At 34.5% G+C, this 19,787-nt stretch overlaps 1 protein-coding gene across 1 annotated transcript in view; it reads right to left on the bottom strand.

Moving 5' to 3' along the window:
• The window catches only part of FOXP2 (forkhead box P2), a 550,365-nt gene that overhangs the window by 102,048 nt on the left and 428,530 nt on the right, over window positions 1-19,787 (bottom strand). Inside the window, exon 7 of the mRNA XM_025873321.2 lies at window positions 18,665-18,739. Coding sequence (XP_025729106.1) covers window positions 18,665-18,739 — 75 coding nt within the window. The remainder of the gene's footprint in view (window positions 1-18,664; window positions 18,740-19,787) is intronic.

The following is a 19,787-nucleotide window of genomic DNA, read 5'->3' as shown; positions in this document are numbered from 1 at the left end:
GGGGAGGTGGTGGGGGGATGGGTTAGCCCGGTAATGGGTATTAAAGAGGGCATGTTCTGCATGGAGCACTGGGTGTTATATGCAAACAACGAATCATGGAACACTACATCAAAAACTAATGATGTAATGTATGGTGATTAACATAACATAATAAAATAAAATTAAAAAAAAAAAAAAAAAAGAAGCACCACAATGGGAAAGCACATGGAGAGTTCACACAAAACTGCCTAGGCAGCCTGCAGGCAGCAGGAAAACAATGGTATCAGTAGAACCCTGTGACGGGCTTTCTGGTGCTTATCCATAGTTTGGAAAGCCAGGCTGAAGAAACAGCAGGCTATAGGGTTTACTACAAAACACATTAAAACAGCAAAGCTCTTCCCTCCAATATTTGGTCAAGATCATAGATTTAAATTTTTGTGATAGCCTGACTTGTAGGCAGAATTCTTTGGGTTATATTTTTAGTATCAGGGAAGGAAAGAAAGTAACTCAGATTGTTTTTGGGAGGAATCAAAACTACCTGAATTCTGTGCTTAAATAAATAACAAGCAAAATTTGTGCTCTACAAGGGAGTCTGCAAATCTGTAAGCCAGAGCACCTTCTGCTCTTTAGGTAGGGGAAGGTGATATCGGAGCCCATTGGATGCCATTTTATGACACGGACATGTACACAGTAGGTGACCATGAATATCTATATGGTATTAGAAAGAACTACTGACTTCTGGATTAGTATAATAGAATAAGCAGCCAAGTCTACCTCCGTTCTCTCCCTTTGTTTTAAAAATAATAAAATTATATCAGTGCTGGGGAGGAAAAAAAAAAAGTACCAGCCGAAGACCACAAAGTTTGAGAAACCAGGTAGCAACTGAGCAGATAAAAGGGCATAGATTGACAAGCAGAAATATGGAAAAAAGCAATCCAAAATACCAGAAGTAAATTCTTACTTCTCGCAGAACACGAAGGGTAAGGGTGGGCCACGGTACAATCATCTGGGGAATTAATTAAAATCCATGTCAAGAATGGGCAGGCCTAAAGCAAAACAAAACACAACAACAACAACAAAACAGAATGGGCAGGCCTATAAAACAGCTAGCTACCTCCTCTCATATCCTCTCCAAGTCTTAGAGCAGGCTTCTCACACAAACGGCTTTTGCCCCTGGGATAAAGTGAGAAGTGCATTATTAGACTAAGAAAACAAAACATCCTTCTAGAGAAAGCACCCAATATGGGTGTAGGAATGCAAAAGATAAGCAGAGCAGAGTTTAGAGATAACTCCCAGCTTCAATTACAGACTTGCAAGTTAAGTCAGTCATGCCAAAGTAACTGTCTTAGCTTTGGCAATAGTGCCAATTGGTTGACTCAGTCCTAAAGTGAAGCCTGCCTGCCAACACACTCCCATTTGAGGGAGAAGCCTATTGTTGAAAGAAACCTACGCAACCGTGCAAAAAATTACCCCAGCTATTAATCTTATTATTAATCAGCCTCATTCATATATTGAACCAACAACTAAAAACATCAGACATTTGAAGAAAACCAATAGTATAAAAAAATGAAAAAGATGAACAAATGTAACATGTCTCAAGAGATCAGATGATTCAGAGAACAGAAGGAAGTTTTATGAACCTTCTAATTTGTATCTTCAGAAATATTTATTGGTTCCATAAAGTAAAATAAAAATAGCTTGCTAGCTGTTTCTTTTTAAGAGCCATCATTTTTAGCACAGAATCAATATAGAAAAAAATAGATATTAAAGTTTATTATTTGAGTAATAAAGATAACCACTAGAAGAGCTCAAAACAACAGAATTAGCAAAAAGTGTTGGTGGTAAAAAAATCCTAAATTTCTTTTTTTTTTAAGGATTTTATTTATTTGACAGAGACAGCAAGAGAGGGAACACAAGCAGGGGGTGTGGGAGAGGGAGAAGCAGGCTTCCCGTGGAGCAGGGAGCCCAACGCGGGGCTCAATCCCAGGACCAGGACCCTGGGATCATGACCTGAGCTGAAGGCAGACACTTAACCAACTGAGACACCCAGGCGCCCCCTAAATTTCTAATCTTTATAGCAAGGAGTCAACATATTCTACCTATTTTTGATAAATCAAGAAACAGAAGTAGAGGGGCGCCTGGGTGGCTCAGTTGGTTAAGTGACTGCCTTCGGCTCAGGTCATGATCCTGGAGTCCCGGGATCGAGTCCCACATCGGGCTCCCTGCTCAGCAGGGAGTCTGCTTCTCCCTCTGACCCTCTTCCCTCTCATGCTCTCTATCTCTCATTCTCTCTCTCTCAAATAAATAAAATCTTTTAAAAAAAATGAAACAGAAGTAGTATGTTTAATATATAAATGCTACAGGAGTTCAGAGGAAACAACCAATCACTTGGGGGCAAAAACGACATTGCTTGAATTCAGTTTAAGTTTGTATATGGAAATAGCCAAGCCAAAATGTCCTACTTAAGAGGAACATTCAGGACTCCTTTTTATTTCATGAACAGGCACAAATACTAGCATATATTCAGTATACTTGGAAATTTTTCTAATGACAAATTTAAAGCAGTAACTAACCACCTGCTTATTGGCATATGTTACAGAAAAGCAATTCCCTTCAGATCCCAGAGAGCAACAGTCTTGGGGAAAATATGACTTATAAGTTTCTTGAGTGTTTCACTTTCTATATTCAAGAGCAAAACACACATACACAAAAACAAAATAAAACAAAAGGAAAGAAAGAAAGAAACTATAAAACTATAAAAGATTCTTCTGGGGCTGGAGGAGGAGAGACATTTCTTAATGTTTTTGACCATTTCATATATACCTTTTAAATATTGTGCAGGAATTACTTAATTCCTTTAAAGTATTTTTTTAAAAAATATAATTCAACTATGGGGCTCAGACTAGTTCAAAAACTGAATGAGTTTAAAATAAATATTGGACATTTTAAAATGAGGATGAAATGGGGCACCTGGGTGGCTCAGTAGTTAAGCATCTGCGTTTAGTTCAGGTCATGATCCCAGGGTCCTGGGATCGAGCCCCACATCGGGCTCCCTGCTTGGCAGGAAGCCTGCTTCTCCCTCTCCCACTCCCCCTGCTTGTGTTCCTGTTCTCGCTGTGTCCCTCTGTCAAATAAATAAATAAAATACTAAAAATAAATAAATAAATAAAATGAGTATGAGAACTTCAAAATCATCAATAAGACATCAAGAATGGTGGATTTTATTATCTCATGTTCACCAAATTAGCAGCTGACTTGAACTTTGAGAAACTATTGGATAACTAGTAAGAGAATCATTTCCTCTGCCTATTCACATTTAGGGAATACTTCCAAATTTCTACCCTTCTATGCCCTTTCTCAAGTATTTTATTCACATGCTGAAAATACTGACAATCAATGTAACCCAAACTGAATTAGCCACAATTTTAAGAAATACTATGGTTTTGTGTGTTTAAAGTTGGCTCATTTGAACAATTATACCTGGAACTTGGTGAGAATAATGAAAAATCTAAATTTTTATTATGATTTAAATAATGAGTGCCTACTAAACTCAGCCTTTACATAGTAATGATTAATTAGGCTTTAATAATACTAGTACTAGTAGTACTTTGTTACAAAAACTTTTACTAATATGAACTATGATTTACAAATGCATTGCAATATGAAGACATTTTGTGCTAATTCAAGAAAAATTGTTTATAGGAAATAATATGTTGTTAGAAATATATTTAAGCATATGTAGAAGAATAAGAACATGAACTATATTGTTTGGAATTTTGACATCCTAATAGACTGTTCTGGGGGAAAGCTTTCTTCCAAAATCTCAGTTAAAATGGAAACACATCCACTCAAATACTGATATATACATCACCATTCCAGGATTAAGAAACAAATAATTTAAATTAATATAACATATAGAAGCACTTTATTTATTTTACAAATATTAAAGTCAAAGAAATGGTTAATGAGTAACACTATGACAAGTCATTATTAAATGTATTATAAGATGCAAATATTGTTAAATATATGTGCATATTTAATGTATGAATTAAAGTCATCAAGCATTCTGTATAGTGTCATTTAACAAATGATAATAAGGTTTTATAAATGGAATCTTCATAGAAGAGTAAACATCACTAAAAATAATTTCAATAACCCACACTATAGTAAATCTCTTTATCCTCCATATATCCCACAAATAATCTTTTTACTCCTGAAATACTTACAGGATGTATTTGATATTAAGTGATATACAAATTTTTTAACATCATAATGTAAGTAAACCTTCAGTTTAACCACTGTATCCATCTGATATACACAAGTTACCAGGTGAAAAATTCAGTCAAGCAAGTTAGTAGCATTTTGCAGACAAAACTCCAGACGTATTATATTACTGAAATAATCTTACTTTTAAACTCAATTTACTCAACACAATTGGTTTGTGCAGACACAGCTTTGTCTTTCCCACATGCATACAAAACAGCAAAATAAATATCTAAAACTGTTAAATATAATCACAGAGCATAAAATTGTTTTCCCCAGACTTTTAATTATTATATTAAACGTTAGCCCTAGCTATAAGGATCCCAAATATTTCTTTAAATTATAAATGCATCTGGGGGCGCCTGGGTGGCTCAGTCAGTTAAGCAGCCGACTCTTGATTTTGGCTCAGGTCATGGTCTCAGGGTTGTGAGATGGAGCCCCGCATAGGGCTCTGCACTGGGTGTGGAGCCTGCTTAAGATTCTCTCTTTCCCTCTCCCTCTGGCCCACCCCCTCCTCTCTCTTAAAAAAAAATTATAAATGCATCTGCACACTATCTTATAGTATTTGTGTGTGTGTATATATATATTTCAGAATATTCATTTTCTGAAAGTTGTGCTTTAGAACAGTGCTTCTTAATCTTTAAAGAACATATAAATTGGCTAAAGATCTTGTTAAAATGCGGACTTGTGATTCAGTAGGTCTGGGGTGGGGCCCAAGAGTTTGCATTTCTAACAAATTCCCAGGTAATGATCCTGGCCCACGGAACACACTGTGTGGAGAGGCCCTTAAATAAGTGTTTCTAAATCTTGACTAATCCTCAGAATCATTCGGAGCAGTTGGTAGATATACACTGAAAATAATAAATCTCTTATTTGGGGCAAGACTCAGAAAACTGGCCAGATGGCTTACCTAAGTTCAAAACACTGATTTAAAAACTAGTAAAATTGGGGCGCCTGGGTGGCTCAGTCGGTTGGGCGTCTGCCTTCGGCTCAGGTCGTGATCCCGGGTTCCTGGGATTGAGCCCCACGTTGGGCTCCCTGCTCGGTGGGGAGCCTGTTTCTCTCTCTCCTCCCTGCTCATGCTCTCTGTTGCTCTCTGCTTCTCTCAAATAAATAAATAAATAAATAAATAAATAAATAAATAAAAATCTTTAAAAAAAAAAAAACCTAGTAAACTTAACAAAAACTCTCGGCATTCTTTAATGTCTCACTATTTCTAACAATATTTACATACTTCAGAAATTTTTCTTGGGGTGCCTGGGTGGCTCAGTTGGTTAAGTGGCTGCCTTTGGCTCAGGCCATGATCCCAGGTCCTGGGATGGAGTCCCGTATCAGGCTCCTTCCTCAGTGGGAGGCCTGCTTCTCCCTTTTACTCTGCCTGCTGCTCTGCCTACTTGTGTTCTCTCTCTCTCTCTGACAAATAAATAAATAAAATCTTTAAAAAAAAAGAAATTTGTCTTGATCGGTAAGAAAAACTACCATCAGAAGAAAAAATTGGAAGAAAAAAATTGAATATTGCTTACCATTATGTTTACACTAAAAAATGGTACTTCCTTCCTGATTCTATGTAGAGATATTTAGATTAAGCAGTATAAATGACAAAAGAAAACAAAATTCCACAGAAGCAAAACAAAAGGAGATTACCCTTTAAAGTACTCACTATATGCCAGATACTTTTGTACATTTCTTGTTATGTAGAATGGGAAAATGAAATTATTTTCCCCAAAGTAATCAGAATGTAGAAGAGAAAAAGGTGAAAACAGCTTTCCATTCCATACGGATTTTATGTAGCAACTTGAAACTGCCTTTGTTGGGACATGATTTGGATTCTATGAACTCTACCACCCCGGGTAGCAGAGAGGACCGAGAGACTTGAGGGGTCAAAGGCATAGAGGTGGGAAAGGCTTGGGGATATTTAGGGCAGAGTGACTATTTTGATTATTTTTGAGAGTCAGTTAAAAATAGGGAGTAACAAGACATGGCAGGAGAGGGAGATCTTAGAAAAATAGCAGTTTCAAGAATGCCGAATAAGTGTTTCAACTGTCAAACAGAAAAGACTTAATGAGAATAGAAGATTTAATGAGAGTACAGTGTTGGTTTAAGAAAGATAAGGAAATGTAAACTAATAGAAGAAAAATAGAAAGTTTCAGAATTGAAAAAAAAAAACAATCAAATTTTGAGAGCGTGAGTTGGAATGGTGCCTAAAGACTGTCAAATCTTTTGTGTTCTTGTCTGAAGTGGGTGGAGCTGAAAATCCCTGTTTTACAGGAGGTGGAGAAAAGTGAAGTCAAAGTGTCCAAGGCAGCTAATAGGATTCAAATATTCAGGCACTCTTCTAATGTGGGGGTGTGGGGGGAGCTTCCTTCTAAATGATGTTTGTAGGGTAATTAAAACCCCCAGAAAAAGCCACAGGTGGTGTAACAAAACGGAGAGAGAGATCTTCGAGTCAGACAGACCTCAATTTGAATCTTGGCTTAATCATTTGCTAAAACGTGACTCTAGGTAGATTATTTTACTTCTCAGTTAAGTCAGTTTCCTCAATAGAAAAAAATATATGTAAATAGCCATAATAAAAACTACTGCAGCAGCGCCTGGGTGACACAGTCGGTTGAGCATCCCACTCTTGGTTACAGCTCAGGTCATGATTTCAGGGTCTTGAGATGGAGCCCCATGGGGCTCCCCACTCAGCGAGGAGTCTGCTTCTCTCCTTCTGTACCCCCTCCCCGCACCCCCCTGCTTGCACAAATAAAATAAATAAATCTTTAAAAAAAACACCAGAAAACCAAAATTACTGCAAAGTGTGGTTATGCCTTAAAGGGTGGGCTTCTGCCAGAGAGACCACATTATGATTCTGTCTCATAAAACCTGACATAGTCGATACTTTCACCAAAACCCCAGTAAAGGCAAAACAGAAAAAACAGTTTAATTCAGTTTGGAGAGCTTCAATAAATTGGCTTAGCAGAGAACTGAAACATTAAAAAAAGGAAAAGGATTTTTGTCAGCATGTTAAAAAGAATTATTTTCAGCAGCAATGATGTAGGAATTTCTTGGTCAGAAGTCATGGAATCATTTGGGGAGATGACACTTCCAACTGTTTATCACCAATTCCTGAAATTCTACTATTTAAGGTCTACTTCGTAAAGCAGAAATATCAGCTGCTGTAAAAGGCTCCAAAAGCAAGGTCCTTGTCTCTTTCTTAGTTTTCCTTACGCTTTAGTTCTGATTTTATGAACAAAAAGGTTTTTTTGTTTAAGGATATGTTACCCTGTCATACCTTTGTGTCCAAATTGTGTAGTACTAAGTGCAGAATTAAGCAATTACATGTATGTCTAAGGGCAATTTCAGTGGTTGAGTTATTGGGTTGTTCTTAAAATTAATACTGTCAATACAGTGAAAGAAAAGACTATCATAATATTTCTGCATATATTTCATTCTGGTTGCAAGTTCTGCTTTCACTAAAAGGTTTTTCTAAAAAGTGAAAAGCTTTATTTTATTAATTACTAAAAATTAACCAATTACTTAAAAAGTTCAAAAGCTTCATGTATCTAAATGTTTCATAAAATAATTAATATTCTTCAGATGTATATTAATCCATCTTAAATTTCTGAGAGACAGGAAAGAACACTCATCTTGTGACTATGCTATTAGTCTCTTATGAGAAAATCACTGCTAAGTTTAAACTCTAATGAGTAGCTATTCTTTTGGCTGATAATATCCCAACGTATAACAAATATGGTCAGAGTAAAGCTATCATAACTAGAAAATTTTAGCAACCATGAATATACCCTTCCCTTCTTTTGTACCATTTGTCATAGAAATAGGAACCCCTAAGAGGTGATACGAAGTTCAAATGTAGACATCACGACATGGGGGAGAGGGACACAGTGATAGTCACAAGGCATAAACAGATTTAACAAATAATGTAAAAGAGGTAAAAACCCAGCTATGAGTTTACTCAACCTCAAATTTCCATTCAATTCCGATGAAAGTGGGTTTCTATTCCCTTTAAAGAACTACATTCATCTGTGCCCTGGATGCTGGCAGTCTCCCCTCATCATCTTTCATTCCTTGTTTCAACTTTTTACTCTTCTTTCACTTTTAATCTTTTCATCTCCACTGTCTCCTCCCCTCAAGACCTTTCCTCGGTCCTGCTCCCTCTCAAGCCCCATCGTATTATCTCCCTTTTAATCAGCATTTTCCCCAAAGGACCAGTGTATACATACGTGTATCACTTCTATGTGAACTCCTTCAGTTGCCATGCAAGTCCTCGACTATGTTCTGTTGGAAAACACTCTTGCCAAATCTATAACCTGCTTCATGTCTCATCCTCGTTTTAAAACCACCCTTCCATCTGTAATAATGTTTTTAACAATCTCTTAGCTTGTTAAAAATCTCTTCTGTTGTCCATTGACTCCTGGCTCCTAGTTCTCTGCTGTCTTATGGATTCACATCCTTTACTGGTTCTTCTTTTTTCCCTTAGTCAAAGTCATGGCTTGTGGCTTATTTGTGGTTGTCTTCCTCTTTACAGTCTCCTTCAAAATTATGGACTCTGGCGAACTGCATTTGATATGACTTCCAAAAAGTCATCATTTCCAACTCATCGCCAACTGCTTGCTGAACACGGATATCCCACTGGCAATGCAAACATACTTCTCAAACAACACTTTTGTCACTTCTCACCTTTTTCTGCCTACCATCGAACCTACTATTCTTTCTGGGTTCTAGATATCACCAGGTTCACAGTCAAAACAAATACAAATGTCCAGGCACAGATTATTTTCTGTTTCTCTAATTATTAACGTACCTTTTACAATTGTATTCTCCCTTAAATCTGTCCTCTTAATTTCTTTCCCTGTCCTTGTCTAGTTAAGATTACCATTATTATTTTTTTGGACAGCATCCTTTAGCCTAGATACACAGATTCCAATCTTTTTCTAGTTCAATCACTTCTTCCTAATGTTCCTAAGGATATTTTTAAATAGGATAGTCTGGTTATGTTACATTCACTACTTTGCTCAAAATCTTCCAGAATATTTAAAGTTCTTTAAAAATTCAAAACTTCAAATTTTGGCCTTGGTCCATATATTTAAAGACTACATAAGCCAACTTTTCCCGAAACATTCTCCAATTTCTCAGATACAATACACAAGGCTACATTTTGAAAACTACCCATCCTTTTCTTTTCTCTCTTCTGTAAATCTGCTTAATCTGTTCCCAATGCCTAGAATATTCTCTACACTTTTAGTGTGATGAATTTGTGTTTTTTTTTCCAAAACTTCACCTCAAATAAATCTCTTCCATCTACCTGTCCTTAATTCCTCAGTACAGTGATTAAGTCTATCTTTACAACTTGCTTGCTTTTTTGAGGCCTATATTACATATTTCCCATCTTCATGACCTACACTTCTCAGATGCAGGTGATTACTCATTATTTTGCTGAAAATTTTTGTATCATTGTGAGTTATACATAGTATGTGTTCAGTGAGTATGTGTTGAATGGAACCATATCACAGGGCTAAGAATAATTCCAAAACATGGATTGGATAACAAGATCAAAAGAGGGATTAATCAGTGTGGACTGCATTGGTGAAAAAGCATTCATGTGGGATAGTATTGAACTGGGCTTTTATAACCAGTGGAATCTGATAAGCAGAAAGAACAGAGAGGATGATACAAAGTGGTAATAACATAAGAAAAGGAATAGAAAAAAAGGAATATTGTATATGTTTGGGACATACATATAGGTATATCAGTCAGGACCCAATGTTTTTGTTTATGAAATAATAGGGGATAAGTTTGGGAAAGAAAAAGCCCAGTTTTGGGGAAGTACATGACTGAAAGGCTAAGATTTGTAAAGCTTTATAGAGCAGACAGTGGGCAGCCATCGAAGACTGTTTACAAGTTATGAGAAAGAAGAATAGGAACAATTATTTATCTTATGATGATATCAATTTAAAAAATAGTATGTACTAATTTAAAATGGTGGAACTGATTGTTCCAGGTACTTGTAAGACTTTTCTAGAACCATAATGTCTAAACAGAATTCAAACTTTATACTCATTTCTGTGAGTGCTATGAATATATTTTACAGGATCAAAGTTGTATGTTACAGACATAGCATTTTAGTCTGTGAATTCAAGCATCCATTCTGAGCTTTACCTATTTAAATGTTTGATATTTCAATATCATACTTAAAGTATTGTCTTGTCTTCTTTCATTTGTATTTTAAGATCATGATGGAATAACAGACCTACTAAACACTTTTTCTCAATTGTTAAGACATAATATTTATCTGGGAGAGAGTCAACAGACAATCTAAAAAGCTGAGGGAAATCTATTTGGTCATCTCGACGGAGCAACTGATCTTGGTTGGATGTATAGTCTAAATAAAGATAAAATGATTGTAAAGAATTAAGATTTTGTTAACCATTAAGTTTATTCCTTTAAACATTAGGAACTAACTTTGGAATGCCCTGTACACCAAGGTAAGGGTTTCATGTTTTTTTTTCTAGTTGAAATCCTATTAAAAGATTATAAGCAAAAAATCAACAGTCTTGGATTTCATGAAATCATGTTTCTGGGGGAATCACTGAAAATCCTTGGATTGTTCTTTTTCTAAAATCTCAACCTATAAATAAAATTATCTCATAGATCTGACTGAGACCTTAAACGTGTTCTCAACAAACTGCAAACAGTCAAGTAATATGTATGGTAATTTCAAAAGTGATCATAAAATCTATCTGGTTTTTGAAATCTTTTCATAGGTAAATGCAATTAGCAACATTTGGAAAAACTGAATGATTTTCTTATATATAGAATTAAAGTTAAAATACAGAATCTGTGAAAATTAATAGATATGAACCATGGCTTAAGACTAAAGAATTACCAGGTCATCAATAAACTCCCCTTTGAATTCCATGAATAATGGAGATATATTAGGGGAGTCACTTAGATTCTTTCTCACTGTTTTCTCAACTGTAAAATAAAGTATTTGAATTAGATGAAACATAGGGCTCCTTTTAGCTATAATATTCTATCAGTCCATAGAGGATGGAAATACGTGCTGGGTACACATCTCCTTTCTCTCTATTTTGGCAATGCAGTAACAGGGCACAACCCTTCTAATACAGCAAAGTAACTATTCAGATCATATATAAAGAGACAAAGGCAGGCATGCAAAAAAGTATATTTGCCAGCCTTAAATGAGTATATGAGATACGCAACTTGATTTAGGGAGAAATAGAGATAAAACAATAGTGTACTTGTTCCTCATATCATTTTATTTCTTTATTTCAACTTTGTATTACCTATTCATCAGCAAAATATTCACTAGGTATGCATATATGATCCTGTAGGAAAATTTAAGCTTGTTTATCAAATTTTAATGACATAATTTTGTCAACACTTCCCCCTAAAATTACACAATGTGAATTTATGAATTATGCTTAATTTAATGAGAATTTATCTGATATTTACCTGATACCTTCCCTTCAGTGTGATATCTCTTAAGATACTCTTACTTAAAGAATACTTAAATGACAACTCTCATAGTCTCTTATTCCTATTCTATATTGTCTGTTTTAGCCAGACTAAATATTTTACATATAAAATTCTAAATTAAAATTAAAGTATTATGTTGTTACTCTGAAAATACTAAATATACAGCCTATGTATTCCGGAGTGTGATGTCATAACTACTACTCTGGATTTGAAAGGTAGATTCCTTCTGCCAATATTACAAAATATCTCATCCTATCTCTCTTAAGAGAGAACAGGAGGAATATCTGTTGGAATGGTAAGCACAACTTCAGGAAAAAGCTTGGGAACATGGTTGCAAGAGCCTAAGCATTTCATGTTGTTTTTTAATGTTAAATATGACAGAAGTTCCATCTTGAAATCTTTAACTTGGTATAAGACTTTATTCTTTATCTTACCACTAAGGTGAATTTACTAGCACCAAAATTATCATTATGATAAAGGATATGATTAATTGGAAGTAAGCATGTGCAATTTCATCTAAGTTATATGAATCATTATATGATTATAGCATGACAGAACTCTGATAATGTAAGCTTTCTGAACTCCACTGACTCAAGATTTAAAGTACAGCATGCAGTTTTAGGTTTAAGTCTTAATGTCAACGGGAATTATATGCTGCTTAACATGACATCCTATGTATTAAAATTACATGAAAAATCCAGTTATTTGGAAATATTTTTGAAGTAAATACATTGTAGCATGAATGGTGCCAGTGATAAAAATTTGATGTCTATAATCTGTTAATCCTATGCATAACAAATGATTCATTTGACTAATGAAAATTACAAACATAAAAAATTTAACTTCAAAAGAAGAGAACAAAAATGAATAGCATATAGAATTCAATAAAAGCACATACACATTCTTTTACATAATTGGTCATTTAGATATGTATACATATATGCATGGATGTTTGTGTGTGTGTGTGTGTGTGTGCGCGTGTGCACACTCATGAGTCATGAAGATTTATACACAAGGATGACTTGTTTTTTTGTGCCTTGTGATTATTATGCTAAAATAAGATGATATAGAAATATACAAGGAACAGAAATACAAATAATAAATATGGAATATACATTTTATAAGTCTTTAGAAATGTGCAAGAACTATAGAGTGAACAGTTAGAAGTTAGTGCAGATTATATTTCATATCTGTAGAGACTACACTAATAGCTCATTACAAATAACTTTAAAATGTGAAAGGAAAAATAGTCTATCTGAATGGGCACCATAAATTCACATTATTGTCACATACATATTCTAGTGTGTGTATCAATTTAGTTGATGAAAAATATATTAACAACAACAAAACCACATAACTAAATAAATAATCCTTTCATCAGCCCCTGATTTCTGCCATACTAATGCTTTGGTGAATCATCAAGGGGAGTAAATTATTCATTATAAATTTCAAAGAGGAGCCTCCATTGAAAAAGCTCTGCTACTGGTCCTTCTTGGAACCAACATCAAGAGAATTCATTGCAATCTCAAATATTGAAATAAAATAGAAGGTGAGAGGCAATCACTCAGGAGAGGTGTCTAGAATGAACTGAGTTCAGGGAGCTACATCCCAGCTGAGTGAGGTGTGTAAAGATAATTATTAATATTTTGAATTACACTTGGAAAGAAAAAGATTAATCAAGAAGTTGCATACAGATGTCAACCAAGGTTTTAAAAAACAGAAATCTTTGTTCTATTTCTGAATAGAAATAGAACAATCTGGAACAAATTTCCATTCTGGAAATTTTTTAACAGTATCACTGAACATGGTCACTATATTATAACTCTATGGCATTAACAAAATCAGCTGTACAGTAAGGGTCTGAAATATTTGGTTATCTTAAGGCCTATTTCATACCAAAGGACTTCAAATAAAAACTACTCAAAATGAACACGATTAACAAATCTAATTTGTACTGCTTCATAATAAATTCAAGTTTACACTACTACAACTTTACACTAATAGTGAAAAGTTAAATCTGGGGTTTATAGGAAGGACTCTAAAAAAGGTACTACAATAGTATCCCTGGTTAACTGTCTATAGCATGTTAGTTAAAATTGTCAATACTACCAATCAGTAGTAATTTATCTTTAACTCTTGGTTCATCTATGCTAATAAGTTTATAAATAGAGAAGGAAGAAAACACTGGAGGTAATCTGGCACTGCCCCATGTATCTCCTGACTTCGTATCTTGGTGTGCTCTGGCTGGATACACACAATTAGGGGTACAATCACTTTTTCTAACATTCTTTGGCAACAATTTTCCTCGGCTGCCAGAAGGACATCATTTAGATCTGGTGAGGAAGGATTCTTTCTCTTCCACTTAGCTATCTTCCACTTAACAAATTGGAAAACATTTGGATAACACTGATTTTTGTGAGTGAATAAGTCAGGATTTAACATAAATTAATGAGTATAAAGACTTTCCTCTCATTAAGGAACATTTCCATCTGTCCTAGTCATAATTCAAGGTGTAATGCCTAATGCTTCTTTTTTTTAATAGATTTTATTTATTTATTTGAGAGAGAGAGAGTGAGAGACAGAGAGAACGAGAGGGAAGAGGGTCAGAGGGAGAAGGAGACTCCCCGCTGAGCAGGGAGCCCGATGTGGGACTCGATCCCGGGACTCCAGGATCCTGACCTGAGCTGAAGGCAGTCGCTTAACCAACTGAGCCACCCAGGCGTCCAATGCCTAATGCTTCTTATTTAGTGTTAATACCAAATATGTACTTAAATTTACATCAAACAGAATTGCCTCTTTAGTCCAAACAAGAGTATATTGATGGCTACTATAGCAACTGACTTGAATATCTAGTGCACATTTCCTACGTGTTAGTCATCAGGTAAGTACTTTACAGTTATAAAATTTAATCCCCACTACCACCCTATGAGGTAGATATTATCCTAATTTTATAGATTGAGAGCATGAGGCTACAAAAGGTAAGTAATTTGTCCAATATTCCGTCTAGAAAGCTGATTCCAGAGCCCATGGGATAGATGATTTGCTGCGGGGTAGAATTCATGTAAAGACTAAAAAGAGAGATGAATTTGGATAGAAAATAAGAGATTCTTAAAGACTGTCACCCTCCTCTTTCTCTTATTTCCTCCAATCCACAATTCTCCTTGAAATGAAACATTCAGGAGCCAATCACAACAGAATAAGAATCTGTGGAGGGAGAGATTCAATGTGGTCAATGCAATGAAATTTAAATGGGTTATAAATGAACTGGACCAAGGCCAGCAAGTTTCATTTTTGGTTTTATAGGTCCAACAAGTTTTATTCATCAAAATACTCATTTGACCCAATGCTAAATGTTTTGAAAATAATACCCAAAAGACAAAGACTCCAAGCATTCAACTTAATTACCTTAGCATTCGGAGCTAACAGGCAGAATCCTATGTAAAATAGTATTCACTTAGGTGTAAAAACCTGTAGGCAAAACTAACAATAAGATTATCTGCAGGTAGGTGTTAATGAGGCCACTCAGACAGATGAGGTGTCAACAAGGTCTAGTTATTGGGGAGTGAACTTGGGTTACTATTGTGTGGTAGGGAAGCAAATTCAGGCTCTCGACAGTCAGCCATTCATAAAGCTGTTTGATATATCAGGAGGGGAAAAAAGGCATCTATCTTATTACCAATGTTTGAAAGAAAAGTAAAATAAGTGAAGATTTTTCCAGATTAGAGTTAAATATATACCATTTGAAAAAAAAAACTGAGTGTGAAAAGGAAGTATTGAAGAGTAATCTCTCACAAAGAAGCTCTCTTACACTCATACTCTTTCCTTTAAAGTCAGAACTTAATGCTTTTCCCTATAAAATTCAAAGTTACAATAAGGATTTTATGTCATTATTCTTAGAATGTTAAACATACAACCTATGGAGATCAAACATTTCTTTTTAAACACAACAGGTAGATAGAACTTAAGATTATAATTTTCAGGTAAGGATGATATAAGTGAGTACAATTACTCCCCGGTATTGCAATAAATTAGTAGAGGCACAATAAATATAATCTATAAGTGGATATATAAAAGTATCACTAAGGTTCAACAATGTGCAAATAAAGAAGCACAATACTCAGATGACAGCTACTCAGATGACAGCTAACGTCTGATGGCTACTTGCATACTAAAACACCAGAAAATGCTTCTCTGAAATATATTTTTATCACTTCTTTTGTTGGGAACTGGATGGAAGAAATGCCTGGGAGAGGATGGTGGGGATGGGGAGCTTCTGACATCAGTTTAGTATCAAATAGGTAATATTACTTATTTCTTTAAGGTAATTTGAGCTTTAACCTACCTTTGGTAATTGCAAGTAGTTTTCTCTGAAATTTATGGTACTTTATTTCCAGCTTTTTAATAAACTTGGAGGATTTATATTTCTGAAGTTAAGGGGGAGGAAGTAAAAAGTATTTTCATCTGCCAATTTGGAACATTTGCTTGAAAATTTTGGCTTTTTATTTGTGAAGGTGGATCAACCATGGAAGTAATATGTGTGATATTAAATTAATCCACTGACAGGGATATATGAATTTTTAGAATTATTACAGTGATTCACAATTTATTACACATTTCAGTTAAATAGATTATAAAGGAATGTGGCTGGCTTTAGAGACCTGTATGCATACTTTCTACACCCTTCTTCCTTTCAGCCTACCAGTTATCTTATGGTACTCCAGAATTTAGTTAAGTATCACCCCAGAGTATTGGTACTTATGAAATTTACTAAATACTAAAAAGAGATCTATGTCCATTGCACAGACATTGTCAACTGTGAATAACAGATATCATTTGCTTTAGTTTGCAACTTGATTTTAAATCCCACTATGTAGCCATTTTAGCTTGCAGAAAGGTTATAGCTAATATAGTCAATAAAAGAAAAACACCTACTTAATATTTAGTGTTTCCCTAGTGTCGTGAAGTCAGGAGGCATCATTTGCAGAGTCACTCAGTGACTGATTTGAAGTATTAAGTTTGGTGCACCATGTGGATGGCAAATACCTGGTCTATGCACTTCCATACTCCCTCTGCCTATCAGCCACAGCAGACCTCACTAATTTATCTTGGTAGTCTTTCTGTCTTAGATACTAACCACAGTCTTGACACATAGAACAACTTTACACTCCTATTCAACAGAGCCCTCAAGGCAACCACGAACAATCTGGCATATCCTTGGAAAGACCAATACACTGATGATCACAGACTTGGGTTATAAATTCAGCCTTGCTATTGAGGAATTAAATGGCCTCTGGTAAGTCATTTAATTTCTCTGTGGTTTGTTTTCATTCTGAAAATATGTCAGTGAAAATATAAAGATCTGATGCTATAGATTTATTCTTATGTCAGTAGAATAGAAAATGATTTTTTTTTAACTTGTAGAAGTAGTTTTAGATAAAGAACAAACATTACTAATAGTTCAGTCAGCTCACTCTTCAATCTAATGAAAACAATTTTTCCATTGGGATTATTTTAGGAAAAAGTGTTACCAATTAGAAATACTGTCTTTTCCATTTTTAATGCACTATTTTCTTAAAGTATATTTTTGGATGAATTTTTATTAATAAGTATACAGTTATTTTTGAAGTTCATCTTAAATTTATCTTCCTTCAAAACATAGAGAGAATAGTTAGATTAGTTTAGTCTTTCACAGAAATTTACATCATTTCAGCAAAACTTACCACTGCTTTTTAATTTTTGGCATTTTTTCCAGATATTATTATTTCCAAGAAAGTTCAGGAAGGGCAAACACTGTAGGATTAAAATGAATGAAACCCAAACTAGGTAACTTCGGATCATTGAGACACCTGTTTTAATGTACAAAATTCATTACCAATTCTCTGCATTCACTATTTCCATAAAATAGTTTATGTTATGTTGTTTCCACTGTTTTTGTTTTGCATCAAACATTTTTTAAAATGCTTTATGTTTGTATATTTTCCACAAAGAATAGCATTCCATATTAATTTCACACTATTTTTATCAAGAAAAGTCTTTTTTTTAAACTAAGGTATAAAATTAGAAATTTCTTCTTTATTCAGGAAGACACTATTTATTTATAAAAGTCTTAACTGTGATGTGTTCTATCAATTATAAATCAGGAAATATTATGTATAGGATCTTAAAAGTAAATTTTGGGTGAGCCAATTTAGGAATACTCTAGTCCAGAAACTAAGTACCTCAATTCTTAAGGAAATAAGCAAAAATTCTATATATGAAAATATATGACTCACATATTTAGAGATTCCTTAAGAATACAGGTAGTATCCACGCTAAATGGAAACATGAATTTGCTCTATTTAAAAATTCTTGAATGGCCACTTCAGGATTGTTATTCATTTCCAAGGCTAACTGGTATGTGAATTGGGTCATGAAAGCAATTTTCATTGAATATTAGAGTCTAAAGACACAAATTATACTCTAGTGACAGAATATGTTTAAAAAAAAGGCCTTGGCATATTTATATGGTAACTGGCAGACATGGAACAGCAACTTTCCCCTAAAATATGTAAATATGTATTATATCTATTCATAATCTCTATTTTTGCAAGTCAACACTATCTCATCAAATGATTCCTAAAAGTTCAAGAAAGGTGTAGTGGTGAGTCAACCATATACCTTTACATATTTCAGGTAAATTTTAATGCCATCAACTCACAGAAACAGTGAAGTATATAGATGATGAAATATAATTGAAGAGAGAATACAAGAAGTAACAGAAAACCAACTAATTACACTGGTATCTTAACATTAATCATCTCTGATTAATCATCATCAATGAAAGGGAGTGGCTAATAGAAAATCACAGATAATCTACTTTGTGGTATTGAGTCTATGGCTTTGTGCTTAGCAGCTGAATTTCTCATTGCCCAGTGTAACTTACTGCAAATGTGTTGTGAGGATGCCCATCACCAGAAGAGTGGCCACAGACACATAATTTTATTTCTGGAAGCAATTCCTAGATTAAACAAAGAGAATCAGGAGTTGGCTCTCCCTGCCCCAATCTTAAGGCTTATGCTAATAATGTACATTATCATTTAAAAATATTTTTGGATTATTATCTTGGTGGGTGAACGTAGATGAGACTATTCCATCTTTGTGTCACAGTTAATAACAGTATAGAATTAAAAAATAAAAATAACTTGGCAAATGCAAAGTTGAATATTTGAACATAACGAATTAACCACTAACCAAAAAATTTCATGGTCTACCATGACCTTGACTCAGGAATCTCACTTCCCATTTCCCACTGCCCCTAAAATTATGGCCAATGTTAGAGAATACTCCTAAAATTTAAATGGGACTGTGATTTTAGAGTATGGGATGGTATTTGCCCTTAAAACTTTAATTATCTCTTTTTGAAAAAGCTAACTATTGACTTGTACTCAACTATAACCAATACAAATGGAACATAAATCCTGGCTTGTCATGAAATGTGAGAATAATCACAAGAATCTCTTTAAACTGCCTTAGCCATGCATTATTATAACACAAGTATTGCCATTAAATATATATTTGAGACTATGGAGCCAAACTCTACAGTCTGTTAAAACCTGTTGATTTGTGCCACTTGTATTGAGAACTACTTTATATACTCAAATGTATAGTTTGCATTTTTATCTGTAAAAGTAAAGTGATTATTTATTGATAAATGACATGGAATGTCATTTTTTACCTAAGTAGCATCAGACATTTCAAAGATTTTGTCTGAAGGGCAAAAGGATTACACTGCATTTGAATAGACCATGTGACAACACATCCTCAGACTTCATGTAGGATATGAAAGGATGATCCCCATTCATAAGATACACCAGGGAAATTATATCAGAAAAGAAGAAAAGCAAGGAGGGATGTGGTAGGGGTGTCAGGGAGTATTTGTAGTGGTTTGATGCATGTAAATATTACATCTTATAAATAATTCTTTTCAAATACATATCTGAAGTTCAGGGTCTCTGTTTAAGAAACGACTGTATATGCTTTACATGGCTATATGCCATTTTCTGGAA

This window comes from Callorhinus ursinus, unplaced genomic scaffold, assembly GCF_003265705.2.
Source record: "Callorhinus ursinus isolate GAN/ISIS: 27379988/994484 unplaced genomic scaffold, GSC_fseal_2.0 scaffold12, whole genome shotgun sequence".
In the NCBI taxonomy this organism is placed as follows: Eukaryota; Metazoa; Chordata; class Mammalia; order Carnivora; family Otariidae; genus Callorhinus; species Callorhinus ursinus.
This window is presented reverse-complemented; position numbering and strand designations above follow the sequence as displayed.